This window comes from Harpia harpyja, chromosome 16 (genome assembly GCF_026419915.1).
Source record: "Harpia harpyja isolate bHarHar1 chromosome 16, bHarHar1 primary haplotype, whole genome shotgun sequence".
Lineage (NCBI taxonomy): Eukaryota > Metazoa > Chordata > Aves > Accipitriformes > Accipitridae > Harpia > Harpia harpyja.
The window spans coordinates 5,205,889-5,225,498 of record NC_068955.1 but is presented as its reverse complement, the minus strand read 5'-3'; the positions used below and the strand labels follow the sequence as shown (position 1 = coordinate 5,225,498).

At 62.4% G+C, this 19,610-nt stretch overlaps 1 protein-coding gene across 1 annotated transcript; it reads left to right on the top strand.

Annotated features, from left to right (window-relative positions):
• The first annotated feature begins 9,505 nt into the window (after positions 1-9,505).
• E2F2 (E2F transcription factor 2) lies at positions 9,506-18,756 on the top strand. Its single transcript, XM_052811446.1, has 6 exons — positions 9,506-10,143; positions 15,595-15,682; positions 16,044-16,263; positions 16,378-16,536; positions 16,708-16,822; positions 17,135-18,756. Exons 1-6 carry the CDS (start codon positions 9,859-9,861, stop codon positions 17,618-17,620), a joined length of 1,353 nt encoding a protein of 450 aa, XP_052667406.1. The 5' UTR covers positions 9,506-9,858; the 3' UTR covers positions 17,621-18,756.
• Positions 18,757-19,610: the final 854 nt, after the last annotated feature.

The window sequence follows — 19,610 nt, the reverse complement described above, 5'->3', positions numbered from 1 at the left end:
CCTGACTGCTTTCCCCCAGGGTTAAAATCCCCCCACCTGTAGCACTGTCTCCTCCATCCCCTGTGCTGGGCTTTGGCTTTGCTGCTGTGGGCTCAGCCAGGCATGGCGTGGGTGCTTGCCTCGTGGTATCGGGGTGTCCCCGGGGTGTTGCAGCCTCCAGGTGAGCTGGGTCAGGGGCTGCAAGATGGGTGGAGGAAAAAGGCAGGAGGGGTCTTGGGGCACAGGGTGGTGCAAACCTTCCTCCATGTGCACCGGCTTCGGTCCCCGCGACGGCCAACGTGAGCTTGGGGTGCAGCTGGCACCCACCAAGCACCCCTTGTCCGTGGGCATTTCCACGGGGAAAAGCAGCACGTGGGCCATCCAAAAAGCAACAGCCGGTCCAACGGGATCACAAACCCCTGGGAACATCCGTCCCTCTTCCCAGCTTGTTGTCCCAAGGGCAGGTTACCCTCTGGCACCCACGGATGGGGTGACAGGGGGCTGTCCCAGTACGGCTGGAGGCAGGTGAGGGTGTTCAGCTGGAAACCACCGCTTCTGGGAACAGAGCTGGTGTTATGCTAATAGCTAAAAATAGGCTTTTGCCATCTCCACTGGGTTTGGGCTTGGGAGGAAAAGCCGAGGGGTGGGTTAGGGGCGAGCATCCCCATGCTCACCCCAGTGTCGTGGTCCTCCAGCTAGTGCCGGTGCTGATGTGCCAAAGGGATTTAATTGGGGTGGGTGGGAAAAGCGCCTCAGGAATGAGCCAGGGCATGGGGATGGGTCTCATTAGCTGCAAAATGGGCTCCCCATGGTGTGAGCACCCCAGCTTGCAATGGGTCCCCCAGCTGGGGTGATGGCAGTGGAGATCCTGGGCCTGTGGGAGCAGTTAATGAGCCCAGTTTGGGGCTTACAGGGAGAAGTGGGGACAGGCACTGGTGGGGTGGGAGAAACCAGTCCTGCTGGGGCTTTTTGGATGGAAACAGCACCGGGGAGGAGGAGGGGGACTCCTGGGCCAGGGGAGCGGAGGTGGCCCCTGTCCCCGTCCCCTCGCCAGGGGGGTCAGGGCAAGGGATTCCCTCGGCCAAGGCCGGGGGCCGTGGCTCCCCAGGGGCTGCGGGGTTTGGCAGGATGAGGATTTGGCACTGGATCCCGGGAAGCCTCCCAGGGCCATCGCCTCCTCTCCCGTGGCGGATGGATCCCGGCGCCTTTCCTGGAACAGCCGCCCTGCCGTTCCCAGGCCCCGGGAATAGCTGGGGGGGGGGGACGGAGAAGCCTTGCCTGGACCCCCAGCCTGGGCTGTGGCATGATACCAATGCTTTCCTTGGAAACCCTGGTTTAAAAAAAAAAAAAAAGAAAGAAAAAGGGAAAAAACACAACTAAAAATAGATGCCGTTGCCCTGCCAGGGCTGGGATTTACCTTGCGGGGCAGACATGGTGCAAGAAATGCCCCCCCCGCCCCCAGCCGAACAAACCAGCCTTGGCTTTTATCTTCCCAACTACATTACACGGGTGCAAAAAGATGAGGCAAGCCAAAAAATAACCCCAAGGAGGGGGGGGTGAAGGCCAAACGTCCCCCAGCCGCTGTGCCGGTGGCCGGCCAGGCCGGCTCGCTCGCCTCTTGGCAAGAGCGGGAGTCTGATGCAATCGGCTGCGCTGACGGAGGCCGCGGTTCCCCACCTGTATTTGCCATTGTGTGCCCGGAGCTGTTTGCAGGTGTTTGCTGGCGCCGTACTGTCTGAGCCGCACTTCCCTCCTCCTCCTCCCGCTGCCTGCCCCGGCCAAGGCCTGGGCCCCCCCCTTCTCCGGCTCCCCGGCTCCCCGCCAGCCGGCCGCCGCCTCGCTGGGACGGATGCAACGCTCACACGCGTGGCCTTGGGCGGGCGTGCACGGTTGGGCGCGCTCACGCGTGGGCTCGGGCTCACGTGCGCGCGCTCGGAGGCTGCGGGTACGCGCGGGGACTTAGCGTGGGTGCGCACGTGCGCCGAGGCGCACGTGGGTATGCACGCGTGGCTGCGTGCGCTTGCACGCCTGCAGACACTTACACACGTGCCTGTGCACGCTTACGCGCACACGCGTGCGCTTGTGCGCACACACGCATTTGCATGGGCGTGCACTTATATGCACACATGCAGACATACGTACCCCGATGAGGGTACACACGTGTGTACACACGCACGCTCTGGCAGACACACGTGCACACACGCCCACAGCAAGGCACCGGCTGCACGCGTGCTCCTCCAAGACACGTGTGTGCGCACGTATATATGCACTAATGCCCATGGGCTGCAACAGGGGTGCAACACACATGCACCCACTCAACAGGAGCACACGCATGCACACACGCACATGCATGCACATGCATGCACGCACACATGCGCACACACGCGTGCACACCCTGACCCAGCCAACAGGGACACACATCCACACGCGTGCACATGCACAGCACCCCAAATCCAAACGCGCAGCCCCCCCCCCAGCACCTTGGCCCCCCACCCCAGGCGCCGTGGGTTTCCTTCCAGCTCGGGAAGCCGCTTTGCCCAGGGGGGGACCCTGTGGCCCTTCCAGCTCCTCCCGGCCCCTGGCCTGGCTCCGTGGGTGGGGATGAGTCAGGGCTGCCGGTGTATTTTGGGCTCTGCTGGGGATGGCACCCAAACCAGCCCCACACAACCTATTGGCCCCATCCTGCCCAGCATAGGGCGTTCCCAGCGCCCTTGACACCCTGCTCACGCCTCGCCCTGCTCCGGTTCCCACGCCAGCGCTGAGTGGGGAAACTGAGGGACGCTCGGGATTTCCAGCGTGGGGAAGGGGTGAACAAAACCTCAGCCTCCCCCCCCATCCTCCCAGAGGCCCCCAAATTTCCTGTGGCACCCTCCACCCCGGAGGCTCCTAATTGCCAGACCAGGAGGGCTCATCCTGCAAACCAAGCCATGGTGGAGCTCAGTATCCCCTTGGCTGGAGCTCCAGGGGGTGCTATGGGATTGGGGGGGCTGCTCCTGCCCCCTCCCTTTTACAGGGAACAAACAGGATTGTCCCCCCTCATTTTGCAGATGGGGAAAGCAAAGCCCCCTCCCCACCCCCCTGGAGACCACCCAGCGTCCCAGCAGCCACCCCGCGTACTTCTGCCAGCTCCTCGCCTTCCCTTTCCCACGCGTGACATTGGCGCTCCATCCCACGGAGGGACCAGGGCTCCCCACGCACCTGAACGCAGCCCCAAAATTCTCTGGGGCCAGGGCTGCAGGGAGGTGAAGGCTGGAGCAGAGAAAGGAACTCATTACTGCTGGGTTTTAATTAACGAGGGGATTTGGAGCATGGAGCTTTGTGATGGGCTTGATCACCCAGAGAGACCTGAACCACTGACACCTGTGGGGACACGGGCTCTCCTGGGGGTGGCTGTGGGTGAGGATGGGGTGGGTGATGGGGGAACATTTGGGGGACGGATGTGATGCAAGGAAGGTCAACTGGTCATGGGGCTGAATCAGCACAGAAACCTGGTTCTCCATCCATAAAATTTGGGGCCTTTGGGTCCCTGAGCTCTCTCTGTGCCTCAGTTTCCCCATCTGTATTAGCGGGAAGTGGCTGCAGCTCCAGGAAGCAACCTGCGACAGAGGAGGGGAGCTGCTGGGATAACTGGGAAAGGCCCATGGTGATACTGGCCCAGCCTGCCTCTGGGAGCGCTGGCATGTGTCCCTTGTCCCCTCACTTTTCCCTGGCTGTGCAGGGGTGCTGAAGACACCAGTGTCCCTCTGGTCTCAAACTGAAGCCAGACCAGTTTGGGGGACTGAGTCCCCATCAACATCTCTGCCTCTACAACACTCCTCTGGTCCTTTCGCCCTTCCATGCCCCCCCTTGCTGGGGAGAAGCAGTGATGTCACGAGGCACGGAAGCATGATGTCACACATTCTGCTGCTTAGAATGGTGAGGTCACGCTGCAGCGGGTCCCCGGGGGCTCCTGCCAGTATCCTGGAGGGTGAGGGGCCTCTGCCATCATCCTGGGCTGGGGGGGGACCCAGGTCTAGGGGGGCCGGATCCGTTGTGGTGCCACCAGGGCCTGCCTGACCCTCTGTCCCCTCCCTGCCACCAGTGCCAGCGGGAGCCAGATGAGAAGCCGCAGTGGCTGCCCATTGACTTCAGAGATGTGGTGTGCAGTGAGGTAGGGTGGGGTGGGCGATGGGTGTGGGACCCACAGCCCACCGGGACAGCAGGGACACCCTGCCTGGGCTCCCCACCCTGCCTCCCCCTCCAGGACTCCTGGGACCACAAGGAATACATGGCCAGGGTATGGATGCGCCACTTGCTCACCCACCCCACTGTCAAGCTCATCTTGTCCGTGCTTATCGTCATCAAGGAGGTGGTGAGCACCAGCTAGACCCCCACAATGCTGCCCTGGAGTGTGAGTGCCGGCCATGCCCACCACCGCCTGCCACTGCCCCTTCTCGCTCCCTTGGCTTTTCCCTGGCCCTTTTGCTGCCGCCGGGATGGGTCCATGAAACGCCGCAGCCCCGCTTGATGGCGGAGAGATGCCCCAATGTGGATGCTTCCCTGCAAGCTTCGTGCATGGAGAGGGGATCACCATGCTCACATCTGGGCAGTGAATTCATCCATACTAGCCGCTGGAGAATCCACAAGGCATTGTATTTTTACACCCAATGTGGGTCCGATGGGAGATCCTCAGCTGGTTTCCCAGTGGGCCATTGCCACGTGTCCCTCAGTCCTGCCCCAGGCCCAGAGGTGCTCTCACCTCCTCCTCTTCTCCCTCCAGTTCCAGTTTTGGCTGAGCTATATTATAGACAGTGTCATGCTGGTGGCCCTGGTCACTGAGGTCCTGCTTAACTGGGTCAGAGGTTTCTGGCTGTACTGGAAGGTGGGAGCTGCGGTGAGCTGGGCTGGAGGCCTTCAGCATGTCTCCCTCCCTGTGTCCCTCAATCCCTAAGTCCCTCATTCCTCCATCGCTGCATTCCCCTGTCTCCCCCCCTGCATCCCTCATTCCCTCCATCCTTCCATCCCTAAGTCCCTCCATAACTCTCTCCCTCCATCTCCGTGTCCCCGTATCCCTCTATCCCTCTGTCTTGCATCTCTGAGTCACTCCATTCCTCCATCCTTGTGTCCCCGTATCCCTCTATCCCTCCGTCTCGCATCCCTGAGTCCCTCCATTCCTCCATCCTCGTGTCCCTCCATCCCTCTGTCCCTGCATCCCTCCTCCATCCCTCTGTCCTTGGGCTCCAGTGTCCCTTCATCCCTCCTTCCCCGTGTCCATCCCTCCCTGCATCTCTCCATCCCACGCTCCCTCATATACTCCGGCTGCGGCTGCCCGGGGATGCCGAGGCCGGGGGGGACCGGGGCGGTGCGGGCCCCGCGGCCGTGGCTCGCTGCTGCCGTCTCCAGGGGAGAGGAGGAAAAGCCCGGCTCACCGCCGGCCCCGCGGTCCCTCCTCTGGTTCCCCACCCCGGCAAGGACCGGGACATCCTCCGGTGCCCCCCCGGCAAGGACCGGGACCTCCGCCGGTGTCCCCCCCCAGGCGCAGGGATGTTTGGCACTGGGGATGCTAGCCACCTGTGCTCGGCTGGTGGCCCATCACCTGCTACCAGGCCAGTTGTGCCCCCCCAGGGGCATAGCCATGGGGCACATGGACCCCTTGTAGCCCCCTCTCCCCTGTGGATGTTCCTGCGGGAGGAACATTAGGGGAAGTGCCCTCATTTGAGGTCTGCAGACGCAGCCTCAGCCCCCTGCTCCTCTGCCTGCTGGACATCTGGAACAGCTTCAACTTCTTCCTTGTGGCCTGCGTCATGGTGGGGGCCCTGATTCCCAAGTGGAATGTCCAGAAGGTTTTCCAGATCCTGAGGTGAGCGAGGGCAGGGGGTCCCGTACCCCAAAGCCCCTGGTGTCCCCACGTTGGTCTGAGCAGAGGTGCTGTGGTCCAGGCATGGTGGCCCCATCCCACATGTTGGATCTGCACTGGGAAAGGCAACGTCATTGCTTGCTCATCACCCTCACTTTTTTACCCTGGTTTGGGGGCGGGGGGGGCAGTGCAGACCCTCCCCAGACCCTCAGGCCAGGAGGGGACCCAGGTCTCCTGGCTCCTTCCCCTGCCGTGGTCAGTGCAGTGATGGGCTCTCTCGCCTTGCCCCAGGGTGATGAGGCTGATGGTGATGAGGTGATGGTGCTGCAGGTCTGCGGGCTGGCCAGGATGCTTCGGGCCATCCTCAAGGTCATCCCTGACCTCTGTAACATCACGGTCATCCTCTTTATCTCCATGCCGGTAAACAGCTGGGAAATGCCCGCCTGGACTGGGAGCATCGGCCTGGGGAAGCATCTTGGCCACCAGGGTCCAGCGCTGGCCATGGCACCTCAGGGACCATGGGGAAAGCAGGCACAGAGCCAGCAGCAGGATGGTCCTTTCCCACCATATTGGTCCATCCCACCTCCCCGGCAGGCTCAGGGATGCTGGAGGGGGGGGCTCAGCTCCCAGCACCGAGGCTGAGGAGCTTGGCCAGACCCTGCTCATGCCAGGGAGCCCCAGTGCTGGGGGTTGGAGGATGCTGGGCATCCTTCCCAGCGTGGGGAAGGTGCTGGGACCCACATCACTGTCCCCATGCAGATCTCGGTGCTGGGCATCATCCTGTTTGGCAAATCTGTCCTGGCCCATTTTGGTGGCCTGGAGAAAGCCGTGTACTTGCTCTTCACCTGCATCACGCTGGACGGCAGGCTGGACATCTACGAGACCTTCCAGTGAGCACGCAGCAGGGACTGAGCCCACCATGGGGCAGGGGGCTTGGGGACGGCTGGGGCTGAGCTGTGTTGTCCCCCCACCCTGGGAGAGATGTGGGGCACATGGGGGGAGTCCTTTCCTGTAGATGCTGAGAGGCTTCCTTGGGGCTTGGTGCTGGGGAGGTGGCCACCACCAACTGTCAACCAGATGGCCCCTGTCGCCACCAGGGAAGAAGGGCAGACCCTGAAGATGAAGGCGGCCATTTACTTCACCATCTTCATCATGAGTGAGGCCTTCGTTTGATAAAATGGGTGTTTCTTACAAAAAACACCAATGGGAGGAGGGGAGGAGGCTAGAAGTGGAGATCTTCCAGCAGTTTGAAGGTGGTTATAGCAGAGATCTGCACTTTGCACCCACCATCAGCATTTAAAGGCCAGGATTTCCATCTCTGTAGTGCTGGACTCTGGGCTTGGCTTGTTTGATGACGAGGGTCGGTCCTTGCGTGCAGCCGATGGAGAAGACATAGGCACATTGCTGTGTTAACCCTTTCAGCTGGACAGCGGAGAAATCAACACGGACCCTCAGCTCAGCCTGAAGGTGATGAGGGACGGGGTCTCCACGTTTGTCTCCCAGGACCTGTTAACCTACAGCAAGTTGGGCAAACTGGGCGAGGAGATCTTGCATGAAGTCCAACGCCTCTTGGAAAGCAGCAAGGAGAACATCAGAGAGTACAAACAGATCCGGGAGGAGCTCAGAGTCTAAGACCTGCTCCAAACCTCCTGCCTTTTTGCTGGCTTGGTTGTAGGGTGGATGGGGGGGGGAATCAGCCCATTTATACACAGCCAAGACGAAACCTCTCTGGAGAGAGCTGTCCCTTTTGGGTTGGGGGGGGGGAAGCTGGTGGCTGTCACCCATCTGGAGGCATTGGGGTCACAGGGAGATACCAGCCTGTGGCTTCTAGCATGAGAGAGGACTTTGCTGGTGGAAAGCCATGGTTGGAAAACCTGGAGAAGACTTATTGAGCAGGTATTAGGTACTGGGGAGGGGGGGGGAATGGTCCTAACGCCTCCGTTGGCTGTGCCTCCCAGCACAGTCGAGGAGATGAGGGCCATTGAGTTCGACATGGTGCAGGAGCACAAGCAGAGGCTTTTCTACACCGTCTCCTTCAACAGCCCCTACCCCAGCAAGGTCACATTGATGATGCGTGGGGACATCATCTCCCCTTTGTCCAAACTGGAGGAGGTAGGGGCACAACCTGCCAGCCCAAGCGCCCAGAACCCGAGCCGTCCCCGTACTCCAATGTCCCTGTCCCTGTCGCAGGGTCACGCAGCTGAAGCCAGCCCAAGGCAGCCAAGCGACACCAGTTTATCCACCCAACTGGGCATGGCGTTGTCTTTGTGTGCTGAAATAGAGACAGCAGTTGCTTTCTCCCTGTAGGGGGGGGAAGATGAAGGTCTGGGTGGGTTGAGCTGCCAAGCTCAGCCGTGCTCCTGGCAGAGGGACACGGTGCCCAGCCGCGCCGTGGCTTTACTGCTGCCAGGCCTTTTGTTCTGCCTCAAAGCCCTCGCATGGTGGGAGGCAAATGTCTGTCCTGGATCGGAGGCTCCTGGCAAATTTTTGGGTGTCCCTCGGCAAGCTGAGTTAGAGTCTGGAGGTCTGGTGTCCATCCTCATCCACAGCAGAGGCCACGGTGCTGGCGTGTGTGTCTGTCCATCTGTCTGTCTTTGCAAGAAAGTCCATTTCTGCATCTGAACATCCCCATCCCAGGCCTGGGCATGAAGTTGCCTTATGCTGGGGAGAACGATGGAGAGAGAGGAGAATGACAGAGAGGAAAGAACAGATGGAGGGCAACCAGGTGATGGAGAGGAACCAACCACTGTGGCTCGGTCGCCTCAGCAGAATTAAACTGTGGCTCAGCTCAGTGGCTGTGGTGGCCTTTTACTGGTCCCAGTAAGTGTCAGAGTTGCCCTCACTCAGGGGTTCACCATTGCCTCGGTGCTTTCTGCTACTGCTGCACCCTGAAATACCCCGTGGGCCAAACGGGGAGCCCTTCACCCCCTCTTTCTCCCTCCCCTTTGCCAGAAAGACCTCGTGCGCCCCAAGGACACGTGGTGGGTGGCCGATGGGGACAGTGGGTGGCAGGTTGGGTGAACTGCTGTCAGTGAACCAGGGGCCAAATCTGCTCATGCTGAGTCCCTCTGAGGTCCCCGCCCCCCCCCCCAAACAGCGCTGACCCCTGCCCACTCCCTGCCTGCGGTGGGGGGGGGGAGTTGCTGCCAGACAGCCTATGGCTGGAGGACCCCCAAATATTTTGTCTCCCAAATAGATGCAAACCCCCCCAGTGCCCCGGGTCACTGCAGCTGGGGATGGGGATGGGGGGGTGATGGGGACGGGGGGGGGGGGGGGGTGTGTGTCACAGCCCCCAACCTGGAACACACCAGATTGGGGGGGGGCGTCCTTTAATAAATAATTAACAAAAAAGTCAATCCCAGTCCCGATCCCAACCCCAGTGACCCCCACCCCAAGCGCCCCCCCAGCAGGTGGTCCCAAAGAGGCCCCGCCCCCTGTTTTGCATACAGGGCCCCGCCCTGCCCGCCGCCGCGCGGCCCCTTTAAGGCCCCTCCCGGCGCGACGCCGCTGGCTGCTGCGGGGGGGGGGGAGGAGAGGGGCGGGGCGGTGGCAGCAGCAGCCAATCAGCGCGCGGCGTTTTCCGCGGGAAATCCGAATTTCGCGGGAGGGCGTTTGGCGCTTAAAAAAAAAAAAAAAACACACCCGAAAAAAAAAAAAAAGGAAAGGAGCGATCGGGGCCGGGCGCGATCGGGCAGGAGCGGAGCCGGGCGCGGGGGGCACCGGGCCGAGGGGGGGGGCCACGGTCCGGGCTGCCCCGGCCCCATCCGGCCCGAACGCGGGTGATTTTGGGGGCCAAAAGCGCTTTTTTTCACCCGGTTTTGGTGGTGCCGCCGCCGCTTTGCTTTTCTGCAGGTTTTTCGGGGGGGGGGAAGGGGGGGCTTTTTGGAGACCGGCCGGTGTCAGCGCCCGGCGGACCCCCCCCCTCCCCCGCTCCCCCAAAATGCCACCGCTGAGATTGTGACCCCCCCCACACCCCTTGCTGCAAAATCGCGGGGTGCTTCTGCCCCCTCCCCCGGGCCGGCCTTCTCGGAAAGGACTTTGCAATGCTGCGGCTCCCCAGGGGAGTGTCCCCCGCCCCGGGGAGGGGGGGCACCGCCCTCCCGCGTCCCCCTCCCCACCACCACCCGAAGAAGGTCATGTCGGTGATGGGCTCCGTGGAGCAAGGGGTTTCCAGCCTGGGTAGCCCCCTGTTACCCACCGGCAGTTCCACCCAGGTCTACACGCCGGCGGCTGTCAGCGTCCCCGCTCCCCGGGGGGGGTGTCTCTACGCCACCCCCCAGGGCCCCCAGCTCAGGACCCTCCGCTCGGCCTCGGTGGGACGGCTGCCGGTAAGGTGTCTGCACCCCATCCCTTCCTTGGGCATCGCTTCGGTGGGACGGGGGTCTGGGGGCTCTGTGCAGGGCAGGGAGCAAGAGATGGGTGACCCCAGGATGGACAGCACCCTGCCCTTCCAAATTATGCAGCTTATATTGGGGTCTGCACCCCCCTAAGATCTCTTTGGGGTGGGGGAGGGTAAGGGTTGAAATCAGAAGTCGCAGTGAAATGGCTCAAACGTTTCTCAACTTCCCTTCGCCCCTGCGTGCCCGCAAAGCTGGCTCCCGGCTTCCGCTTTTCAGCCTTTTTCAGCCTTTTTTTTGCCTTTCTCCGGCTTGCAAACAGTTCAGGTCATGTCTCAAAGCCCGGCCGTGGCACTTGAGGCCCTTCGCAAACCTCTTCCCATGTTAAGGTTGGGTGCAGGCAGCCCTCCTGCCTGCCGTGGGTGGGGGGGCACCCTCCCTGCCTGCTGGGTCTCCCCACTTTGGGCTGTGACCCCTGGGGTGACCCGTCACCTGGGGAGGTTTGGGGACGCAGGGCAGGCGTGGCTCAGCACCGCTGCCCAAGCTTGGTTCCTGCCTGCAGTTACAGCAGGGCTTGCAATGCCTTTTTTTTTTGGGGGGGGGGGGGTGAATTTGAAACAGTCCCCATCCTCCGTGGGACACCCCAAGGCTTTGGAGCAGGGACCCTGATGCTGGGAGCCGTGCAGGTTGGCAGAGGGAGGGGGTTGCTGGCACTGGCTGTGTCCCTGTCACCGAGCCCCGGGGTCAGGGCTGCCCGGCACCCGCTGCCCTAACCAGGGAAACTGAGGCCCAGGTCGGGCGCTGGCCCTGTGCCCAGCATCGGGGTGTGCGGGTGGCTCTGCCCAGCCCGTCTCTCCTCCTTGGGGGCCCCTGCCGAGCCCCCGGCCGGTCGGCCCCGCTGGCAGCTGGCATTTAATTCCTGCCTGCCCCAGCCTGGGCGCGTGTCCAGCCCTCACTGTGAGCCTCTGTTCTCCCTGGGTCCTGGGAGGGATCCCAGACCCCGCTAACTTCGATTTAGTTTTTTCAAGGCTTGATTTATTTATTTATTCCCCTCCTTTCCACGGTCCCCAATGCTTCGTCCCAGCTGGGGACATTGCCACGGCTGGGCGAAAGGAGTTGTCGTTGCTCCCTGCTTCGTGCCACGGCTGCGGGGCTGGCTGGGGCTGTTGTGAGCCCTGTCCCGGGGGGGGTCCGGGGCCACCTGCCTCCTCCCCAGCCTCTTTGTCTCTGAACCGCATGAGATGCTGCATCCTGCGCTGCCGGGCACTGTTCTTTAAGGAGAGACCTGTGCCACCATCCCCTCCCCTAAAGACACCCCACAGACTCACAGTCCCGTTTCCATGCCTCGCTGCGGAGCTGGTTTTGGGCGGATGGCTTCTTTGGCATCACCACCACCATCATCATCATCATCATCACCCACACCAGCAGGTGCTCAGGGTGCTCCTCCTGCCTGCAGCTGTCCCCTGAATGGGGTCTGGGGGGGGCTTGTGTGACGCCTGGGCACATGAAGTGCTTGGGGACATGAAGTGCTTGTCCCCAAGTGACACTTGGGGAGAAAGAAGTTTTGGGCTAAAGGCCTCTTTGTCATCACCACCCTCATCATCATCACCTATGCCAGGAGGTGCTCAGGGTATTCCTGCCCACAACTGTCCTCTGAATGGGGTCTGGGGGGGGCTCATGTGACACTTGGGGACACGAAGTGCTCCTGCATCCCCTTTGGTGGGTTGCAAGCAACGCTCCCTTCCGTCCCCATCCCGTTCCCTGATGCCGTGATCCCATTCCTGGTGCTGGAGATCCCATTTCCAACCCCGGTGTGACACTCGCAGCGCCGGCAGCTGGGGCTCCCCCCGCCCCACACCCCGTTTATGGGCACAACCTTTGTGTGCAGATCCGAGGCAATCAGATAATGAGCGTTTCCTCCCAATTCCCGAGCAGGGCAATTGCTGCCGCTCCCACCTGCTTGCTGGATTTGTGCAGTATAAATGATCTGGGGTCACCTGGTCCAGCTGGAGGGAGCCCATCACCCCGCGTCCGGCTGCGGGAAAGCGGGATGGGTTGTCTCTCATGGTCCAAAAAAGTCTCAGATTTCCCTTAGTCTGATTTGAGGGTCTTGGAGTAGGTAAGTGTGTTTTTCCCCATGAAAAATGCATATTTCAGAGTGGTTTTAGCCAGTGCCAATCCCATCCTGAGTATTTGCCCTGCTTCTGGCCATATGGGGCCTCTACAGGGGCCATGGGATCTCTATAGGGGCTCAGGGCTTTAAAGGAGCCCCGGAGAGACTGATGTCTCCCTGCCTCCTTCGTGCCGGGACAAGGGCGTTCAGAGTCCACCACGGTTTCGGTGCAAGCTGGCAGGGCTGAGCCACCCATGCAAAGAGCACCCAGGGTGGCAGTCCCTGTGGGTGCTGGGCTGGAGCCCTTCCCGAGTGGGAGAACCGCTCAGCAGCACCCCGGATTCTGTGGGGTGACCCAGGGTGATCCTGTTCCCCCTTGATCCCATCAAGGGTTTTTCTGCATGGGCAGGAGGGGGGTTTTTTGGGGGTGCAGGGAGCTGGGCATGGGGGTCAGGATGGGTGGGAAGGTGGTGGCTGTCCTGTCGCCCTCAGAGGGGCTTTTTCTGGCTCCAGCTTTTACAGCCTCCAGCTCCTCTCCGGCCAGGCCTTCCCGCTCCATCCGTCAGAGGGGATGGAGATGCCGGCTGCATTTCTGAGTGGGGAGCGGTACCCGGGATGGGGGGCACTACCTTCCTCCCCAGTGCAGGGTGGTCTCCCCATCCCAGAGCCAGGGCTGGGGGTCAGCCTCCCTCCCCTGCCCACGGTGGGGCTGACCCCCCCCCCCGACCTCCCAAATACAGGAGTCCTGCCCTTCCCCTGTCCCCCCTCCCCCGTGCTCCCCTAACCCTCCGCCACCCCAAAGGCAGTGAGTGGGGGCTGCAACTGGGGGGGGGCCTGATCCAGCAGCCCCTCGGCATGAGCAGCATCCCCGGCATGGTGGCACAATCCCGGGGTGCCCCGTGGCACGATCCCGGGGTGCCCCGTGGCCCCCCTGCCAGCTCTGGGTGCCCATCCCAGGGCGCTGCGTTCCCACGCCCCCGGGTTGGGGGGGTGGTGGGGCTGGTAGGGGATGGTGGGGGGGGGGGCTGGGGATGTGGGGGGGCAGAAAGGCCGGGCAGGGCCCGGGCAAGCCCGGAGAAGGCAGCGGGTGCTGTTGAAAGGAAGCGTTGGCAGGAGGAGCCCGCCGCGGCCCCCCCGGGGGGAGAGGGCTGCTCTGATGCTTGGGCTGGGTGCAGGGTGTAGCCCCTGGCGCCAGGGCTGGGCCAAGGGCTGCTTGGCAGGCAGAGCTGGCAGGGGGCCCAGCCTGCCCCCCCCCCTCCACTGCCTTACCCCCCCCCCAGCAAGCTCCTGCCCTCACCCAGGGCAGGGTCGAGCCTCCTTTCCCGCTCCCAGCATCATATTGGGGTGTAACTGGTGTGTCCCCACATCGTGGGAAGCAGTGGCTGGGGGGTGGTGAGAGGCGTGGGGGGGGGTCCTGCTGTGCCCTGGAGGGGGGTGTCTTGGGGTTTGGTCCCTGTCCCCCCCCCATCTGCTCTGGTTCATCCCAACACCCTCAGCCCTGGCAGGGTGCTGGGAGCCCCTCGCCGTGCCCCGCTCAGCTGTCGTGTGCCTAATCCTGCCCGGCTCGGCGCGGGGGGGTGGCAGCTGGGACACAGGAGGGACCCCCTTGTCCATTGTCCCTTGCTGGGGGGTCCCAGCACCACGGGGTCCTGTCCCTGCCCGAGCCCACTGAGCTTCCCCGCTGCCCCAAACTGCATGTGGGGGAGCAGGGGGTCCCCCTGTTCCTGTGCATGGGGAGGGGAGACCTCCTTGGTAGCTGTGGCCCTCGGGGGGGGGGGTTGGAGGTGGCTGGGAACACCAGGACCCACCGTGGGTTGCTTCTGTGCCTCAGTTTCCCCATTGCTTGGGCAGATGGGGTGCAGCTGACCCCCTGCCCCATCCACAATGGGAACACGTGGGTGCCCACTGCCATCGGTGTCTGGAGAAGCAAGGGTCTGGGTGCCAGCAGAAGGGGGGCCAGGATGATGCCCCCCCTCCTCGTCCCAAATTGTGCTGGCAGATGCATGGGGTCTGATCCGGGGCAGGTGTTTCCCATGCGCTCGGCGTTAACCGTTGGGGTGCCGGCAGCTCGGGGGCAGATCCGGGGGCGCGGGGCTGGGGATGGAGGCGCGTTCGCTGGGGAAAACCTGCTCGGGGAAGGGAGGGAGGGAAGAGATTCCCACAGGAGCTTGGGACCAACCTGGCTCCCTGGGGGGGGCGGAAAACAGCCCCCGGCGCCTCTCCTGCCGGCCCCCTCAGGTGGGAATGTAGCCGAGGTGCCCAACCCTTCCCCGCAAAGTGGGGTGTGCTCCCCAGGGAGCTGCTGTCGGAGCCACGCTGAGCCAGCACGGGGACCTGGGTGCCATGCGGGACATGCTGGGGGGGACCCTGTGGGACAGCCCGGCCTGGGAGCAGGTACTGGGGGGATACGGGATGGGGCCGGGGGGGCTGCTTTCTGCTGCTGAGCCAGTGTCTCCCCAAAGTCCCCCTGCTCGTATCTGGGGATGTGGGGGGATCCAGGGGGATTTGCATGCATTGAGGGTGGTGGTTTGGTGACACCCCCCCCAGCTCCTCTCTGCATCCGCTCTGCTGCAGCCCCCCCCCCACCTTCCCTGGGTCTCTTCTCCCCAGGTGATGCTGGGGGGGTTCCTTGGGGACGATTTCCAAGAGCCGTTTGCGCTGGTGAGGGGACCGCGTGTGCAGGGAGGTGTCCCCGCTCCCAGGACCCAGCACCCACCCTGCCTCCCCCCCCCCCCCCCCCCACCTCGCCCCAGTTTCCCTCCAGCTGGGTGCACGTGTCCGGGGCACCCATGGGTCCCCAGGGAGGGCTGAGCCCGGCTGGTCCCAGGTGCACTGGTGGCAGCTGGGTGCCCTTGACTGCCTCCAACTGTGGTTGGGGGGGGGGGTGTTTGAAACCCTGCACCCCAACAAGCCAGCTGGCAGGGTGGGGGGGTGAGGATCCAGCCTCGGAGCTGCTGCCGTTCCCAGGGCTCAGCCCCACGGAGCTGTGCCAGGAGCTGGGGGCGAGGGGAAATCCCGGTGGGTTCCCTGCGGCTGTCAGCGCAGCGCCGGGGCGGGCTGGGGTGCTGTGTCGGAAGCAGGGAGGAAGCCACGGGGGGGTACTGGGACCCCCATCTCCCCCCCACCCAGCTCTCCCGGTGGCCCCTTGCCCTGCTGGGTGCTGCAGGACTCGTTCCCAGGAGGGGTTTTGCAACAGTATGAGCCTCTCGCGAGATCCCCCCACCCCAGGCTGTGGCACCCAGGGCTCGGCCAATGCCCTGGGAAGGGTTCGGGGGGCTCAGGGGGGTGTCTGGGTCGGCCCCGACGTGGGGTTTTCTCTCTTGCTCCAGGCCAAGAGGAAGCTGGACCTGGAGGGCCCTGAATTTCGCACGCCCAAGGGGAAGGGCAGGACGTCAACGCAGGTCCCCAGCCCCAGGAGTAAGTGGTGCTGGGTGAGATGGTGTGGGGGGGAGGTGGGAGGGGGACAGACCCCATTTTTCTCCCCTCTTAGCGCTGCTGCAATGTCCCCTCTAGCACCACCCAAAGTGACCCGAGGTGGCACCGTGGGAGCAGTGCCCGCTCCTCAGCCCCTCCTTGCTGCTGCTCGGCAGCTCTTTGAGCCGATTCAACTCACTGCACTGGCAGAAGGCTCCCTGGGGGGGGTTATTTCTGGGTTATTTTTCTACCAGGTTAGGGATCGTACAGTGTTTGATTTCCCCAGCATGTCCAGTCCCATGTCACCTCTATCCCATGGCCCAGGCTAAGGAGAGGATGGGGGGGGTCTCGTGTTTTCCCACAGCCCCCAAGTCTCCTGGGGAGAAGACTCGCTACGACACCTCGCTGGGGCTGCTCACCAAAAAATTTATCCGTTTGCTGAGCGAGTCACCCGACGGCGTCGTGGATCTCAACCGAGCGGCCGAGGTGCTGGAGGTCCAGAAACGTCGCATCTACGACATCACCAACGTGCTGGAGGGCATCCAGCTCATCCGCAAGAAGTCCAAGAACAACATCCAGTGGATGTAAGTGATGCGGAGGGGGGTGGACATGGGACATGGGGACAGGGCAGGGTGGGGGACAGGTGGCTCGGGGACATGTAGGGTGTCCCGTCACTCAAGTGCCATCTCCGCTGGCAGGGGGACGGGGATCTTTGAGGACGCGGCGGTGACGGCGAAGCAGCAGACGCTGCGGGGGGAGCTGGCTGAGCTGGCCAGGACGGAGAGGACGCTGGACCAGCTCCTGCAGGACTGTGCCCTGCAGCTCCGGCAGCTGGCTGACGACAAAGCCAACCAGAGATATCCTTGCTGAGGGAGATGGGGAGGGATGACAGGGTCTTGGGGACCCCTCTGAGCCCCTTCTCCTCCAGTTGGCTTCCCCTGGGCTGGGGGGAAGGTTGCTGCTGGGATGGGGGGGTTGAGCCGTCCCGCTCGCAGCCCCTCTTTTTCCTATACCTCGTCCCCGTCCACGCTGGCGTACGTCACCTACCAGGACCTCCGCGCCATCAGCAACTTCCAGGAGCAGACGGTGATTGCCGTGAAGGCTCCCCCGGAGACGCAACTGGAGGTGCCGGATTTCAGCGAGGTGCGTGTGGGGCTGGGATTGGGGCCGGGAGCCATTCCCCCACTTTGCAGTGTGGTCAGGGCTGGGATGAGGGTGCTGCTGTGGGTGCTGCTGCATCTGCACCATGCTTGATGGGTTCATCTGGGGCGTCCCAAGGGTGCAGCCCAGCATGGCCCTGGGTGGGTTTGGGGTGTCTCCATGGGGCTGTTTGACCCTGAGCTGGTCCTTCAGGGGTTGCAATGCCCTGCCTGGACCCCACGCAGGTTGGGGGCAGCGGTGTGGGATATGGGTGCTTTTCTGGATGCCCCCCTGAGCCTTGCTCTGCACCCCCAGGACAACCTCCAGCTCCACCTGAAGAGCACCAACAGCCCCATCGAGGTGTACCTCTGCCCGGAGGAGATCACGGAGGAGAGCCCCACCAAGGACCACGGCGTCCCCTCTGCCACCGCCTCCCCACGGGACCACGCCATACCCCCTTCCCTGCTGAACAGCCCCGGGCCAGCCCCGCAACCGCCCCACGCCGTCCCCCAGAGCTGGGGGGGCACGGGAACCCCCTCCTCACCCCCATCTCTGCCTCTCACCATCCCAGGAGAGCCCAGCTCGCTGCTGGAGGTAGAGGCTGGGCTCCTGGGCTCACCCCCGCACCTCCTGCAGCAGACGGAGGACCAGCTGCCCTGTGCCCTCTCCCACCTGGACTCGGGACCCTTCGTCACCTTCTCGCCCCCCCTGGAACAGGATGACTATCTCTGGGGGCTGGAGGGTGAGGGGGTCAGTGACCTCTTTGAGGCGTACGACTTGGGGGACCTGCTGAAGCACTGACCCCCCCCCACCCCATTGTCTTTGTCCCCTCAGGTCACTTGTGTCCTGAGTGCGTGGGGTCTCTGTGGGGCGGCTGGAGAGTGTGGGTGGGTCAGAGAGTGCTGGGTTTTCTGAGGGGGTGTGAGGGGGGGGGCTTTTGTCAGCCACCCTGGGTGGCTTCTCCTCACTCTCCTGGGTTGGTAGTCACCTGGGGGCTGTGCTTGTCACCTTGCTGGGCTCCGGGAGCACCCTGGGGAAGTGTAAGCCCCTGGGAAGGACCCAGCCAGGTCCCGTCCCGGCACTGGCCATAAAACCATGGGGTGCCAGCGCTGATGACCCCCACCATAACCCCCCACTGTCACAGGGCTGCTGGTGGACTGGAGGTGCCTTTGGGTGCATGGAATGGGTTAGGGGCACCCCTGGGTGGCAGAGAAACCCCTGCTCAGAACGGGCTGTGCTGGGGGGGGGGTGTCATGTTTTGGGACCACTCCAGTTGCTCCCCAGTTAGACTGGTTCTTTGGGGTCATGATGGGTCGTTTCAAGTGGTGCTTTCCCCCTGTTGAGGCTGGAATATCCTTAAAAAAATAATGAGGCAGCAAAGCCGAAGTCACATTTGGGTGAAGAGAGGATGAGGCTCATGTGTGGGCACTGCACCCACAGCCTCCAAAACCAGCGGCTTAGGCAAATTCCTGACCAGGACATGGAGCCGTATTTCCTGGGGGGCTGTGGGCCCTCTCACCCAGTCCGTACCAGCTCCCTCCAGCCTTTCGGAGCTATTGATGCTGGGGGTATTGAAACTGGAGTGTACTGGGAGGAGGGATGCTATCAACTGGTGGCTGGAGCATCTCCTGCAGAGAGGGGCTTGGGAAGCAGCATGGGACAAGCCCCCGGACATGGGGCTGGATATGGCTTTTTATTGTGCCATTGCAAAATATATGTAATTATTGCACTGTATTTATATGGGACCCCCTTCCGGCACGGCGCCAGCGGGGGTTGGGTTGGTATTTTGATTTTTAAGAGAGTGTATTTAAGTTTTCTTCCTTGGGTTTGTTCTGCTGCGGTTTGGCTTGGAGGCGGCATGGGTGAGAGTGTTTTGGCGTGGAAAAACTTGTGGCACTTGATGTTTTCTGCCCGGCAGGGGATGAAATAAAATAAAACAAAACTTTGGAGTTATAAGGGGCTGTTTTCCTCTAAGCAGCAAAATGCTGGGGCGGTTTGGGAGGAGGAAGATGTTGGCATGGTTTTGCTCCTGTTTTCAGAGTAAAAAAGCGTGTTTTGGGACCTTTTAACTGGCCAGCCTGCTCTGGAAGAGCTGGTGGCGAAGGGGATTGAGATGAAGCTGTGGCTGGAGTGAAGGAAATGCGTCTGACCTGCTGCACATTGGTGATTTCCAGCCCAAACCTGGCCAGGATGAACAATCACCCGAGCTTGAGCCCCTTGAACCAGGAGCGTGGGAAAAGCCCCGGGGCCGGGGGCCGTGTCCCTACGGGTACCGGGACTGGGACGGGCTTGTGTACCCAGATTTGCGGGCAGGTTTGGAGGCTGCAGAGAGAGATCCCAGTGGGGCTGTGTCCATGAAGGGTCCTTGCCCAGGGTGCTGCCCCAGGTCACCCGCCCCTGCCAAGTCATGCTGTGACCTGGTAATGCCAACAGTGCTGGTGGCATGGTGATGTCTGGTGGTACCCAGTGATGCCTGATGGTACCCGGTGGTGGTCAGTGGTACCCAATGATGTCCGGTGGTACCCGGTGATGTCTGGTGGTACCTGGTGGTTGTTGTTGGTACTCAATGATGTCCGGTGATGTCTGGTGGTACCTGGTGGTTGTTGTTGGTACTCAATGATGTCCGGTGATGTCTGGTGGTACCTGGTGGTTGTTGTTGGTACTCAATGATGTCCGGTGATACCTGGTGATGATGTGTGGTACCTGGTGATGTCTGGTGGTACCTGGTGGTTGTTGTTGGTACTCAATGTCCGGTGGTACCTGGTGATGGCGTGTGGTACCTGGTGATGTC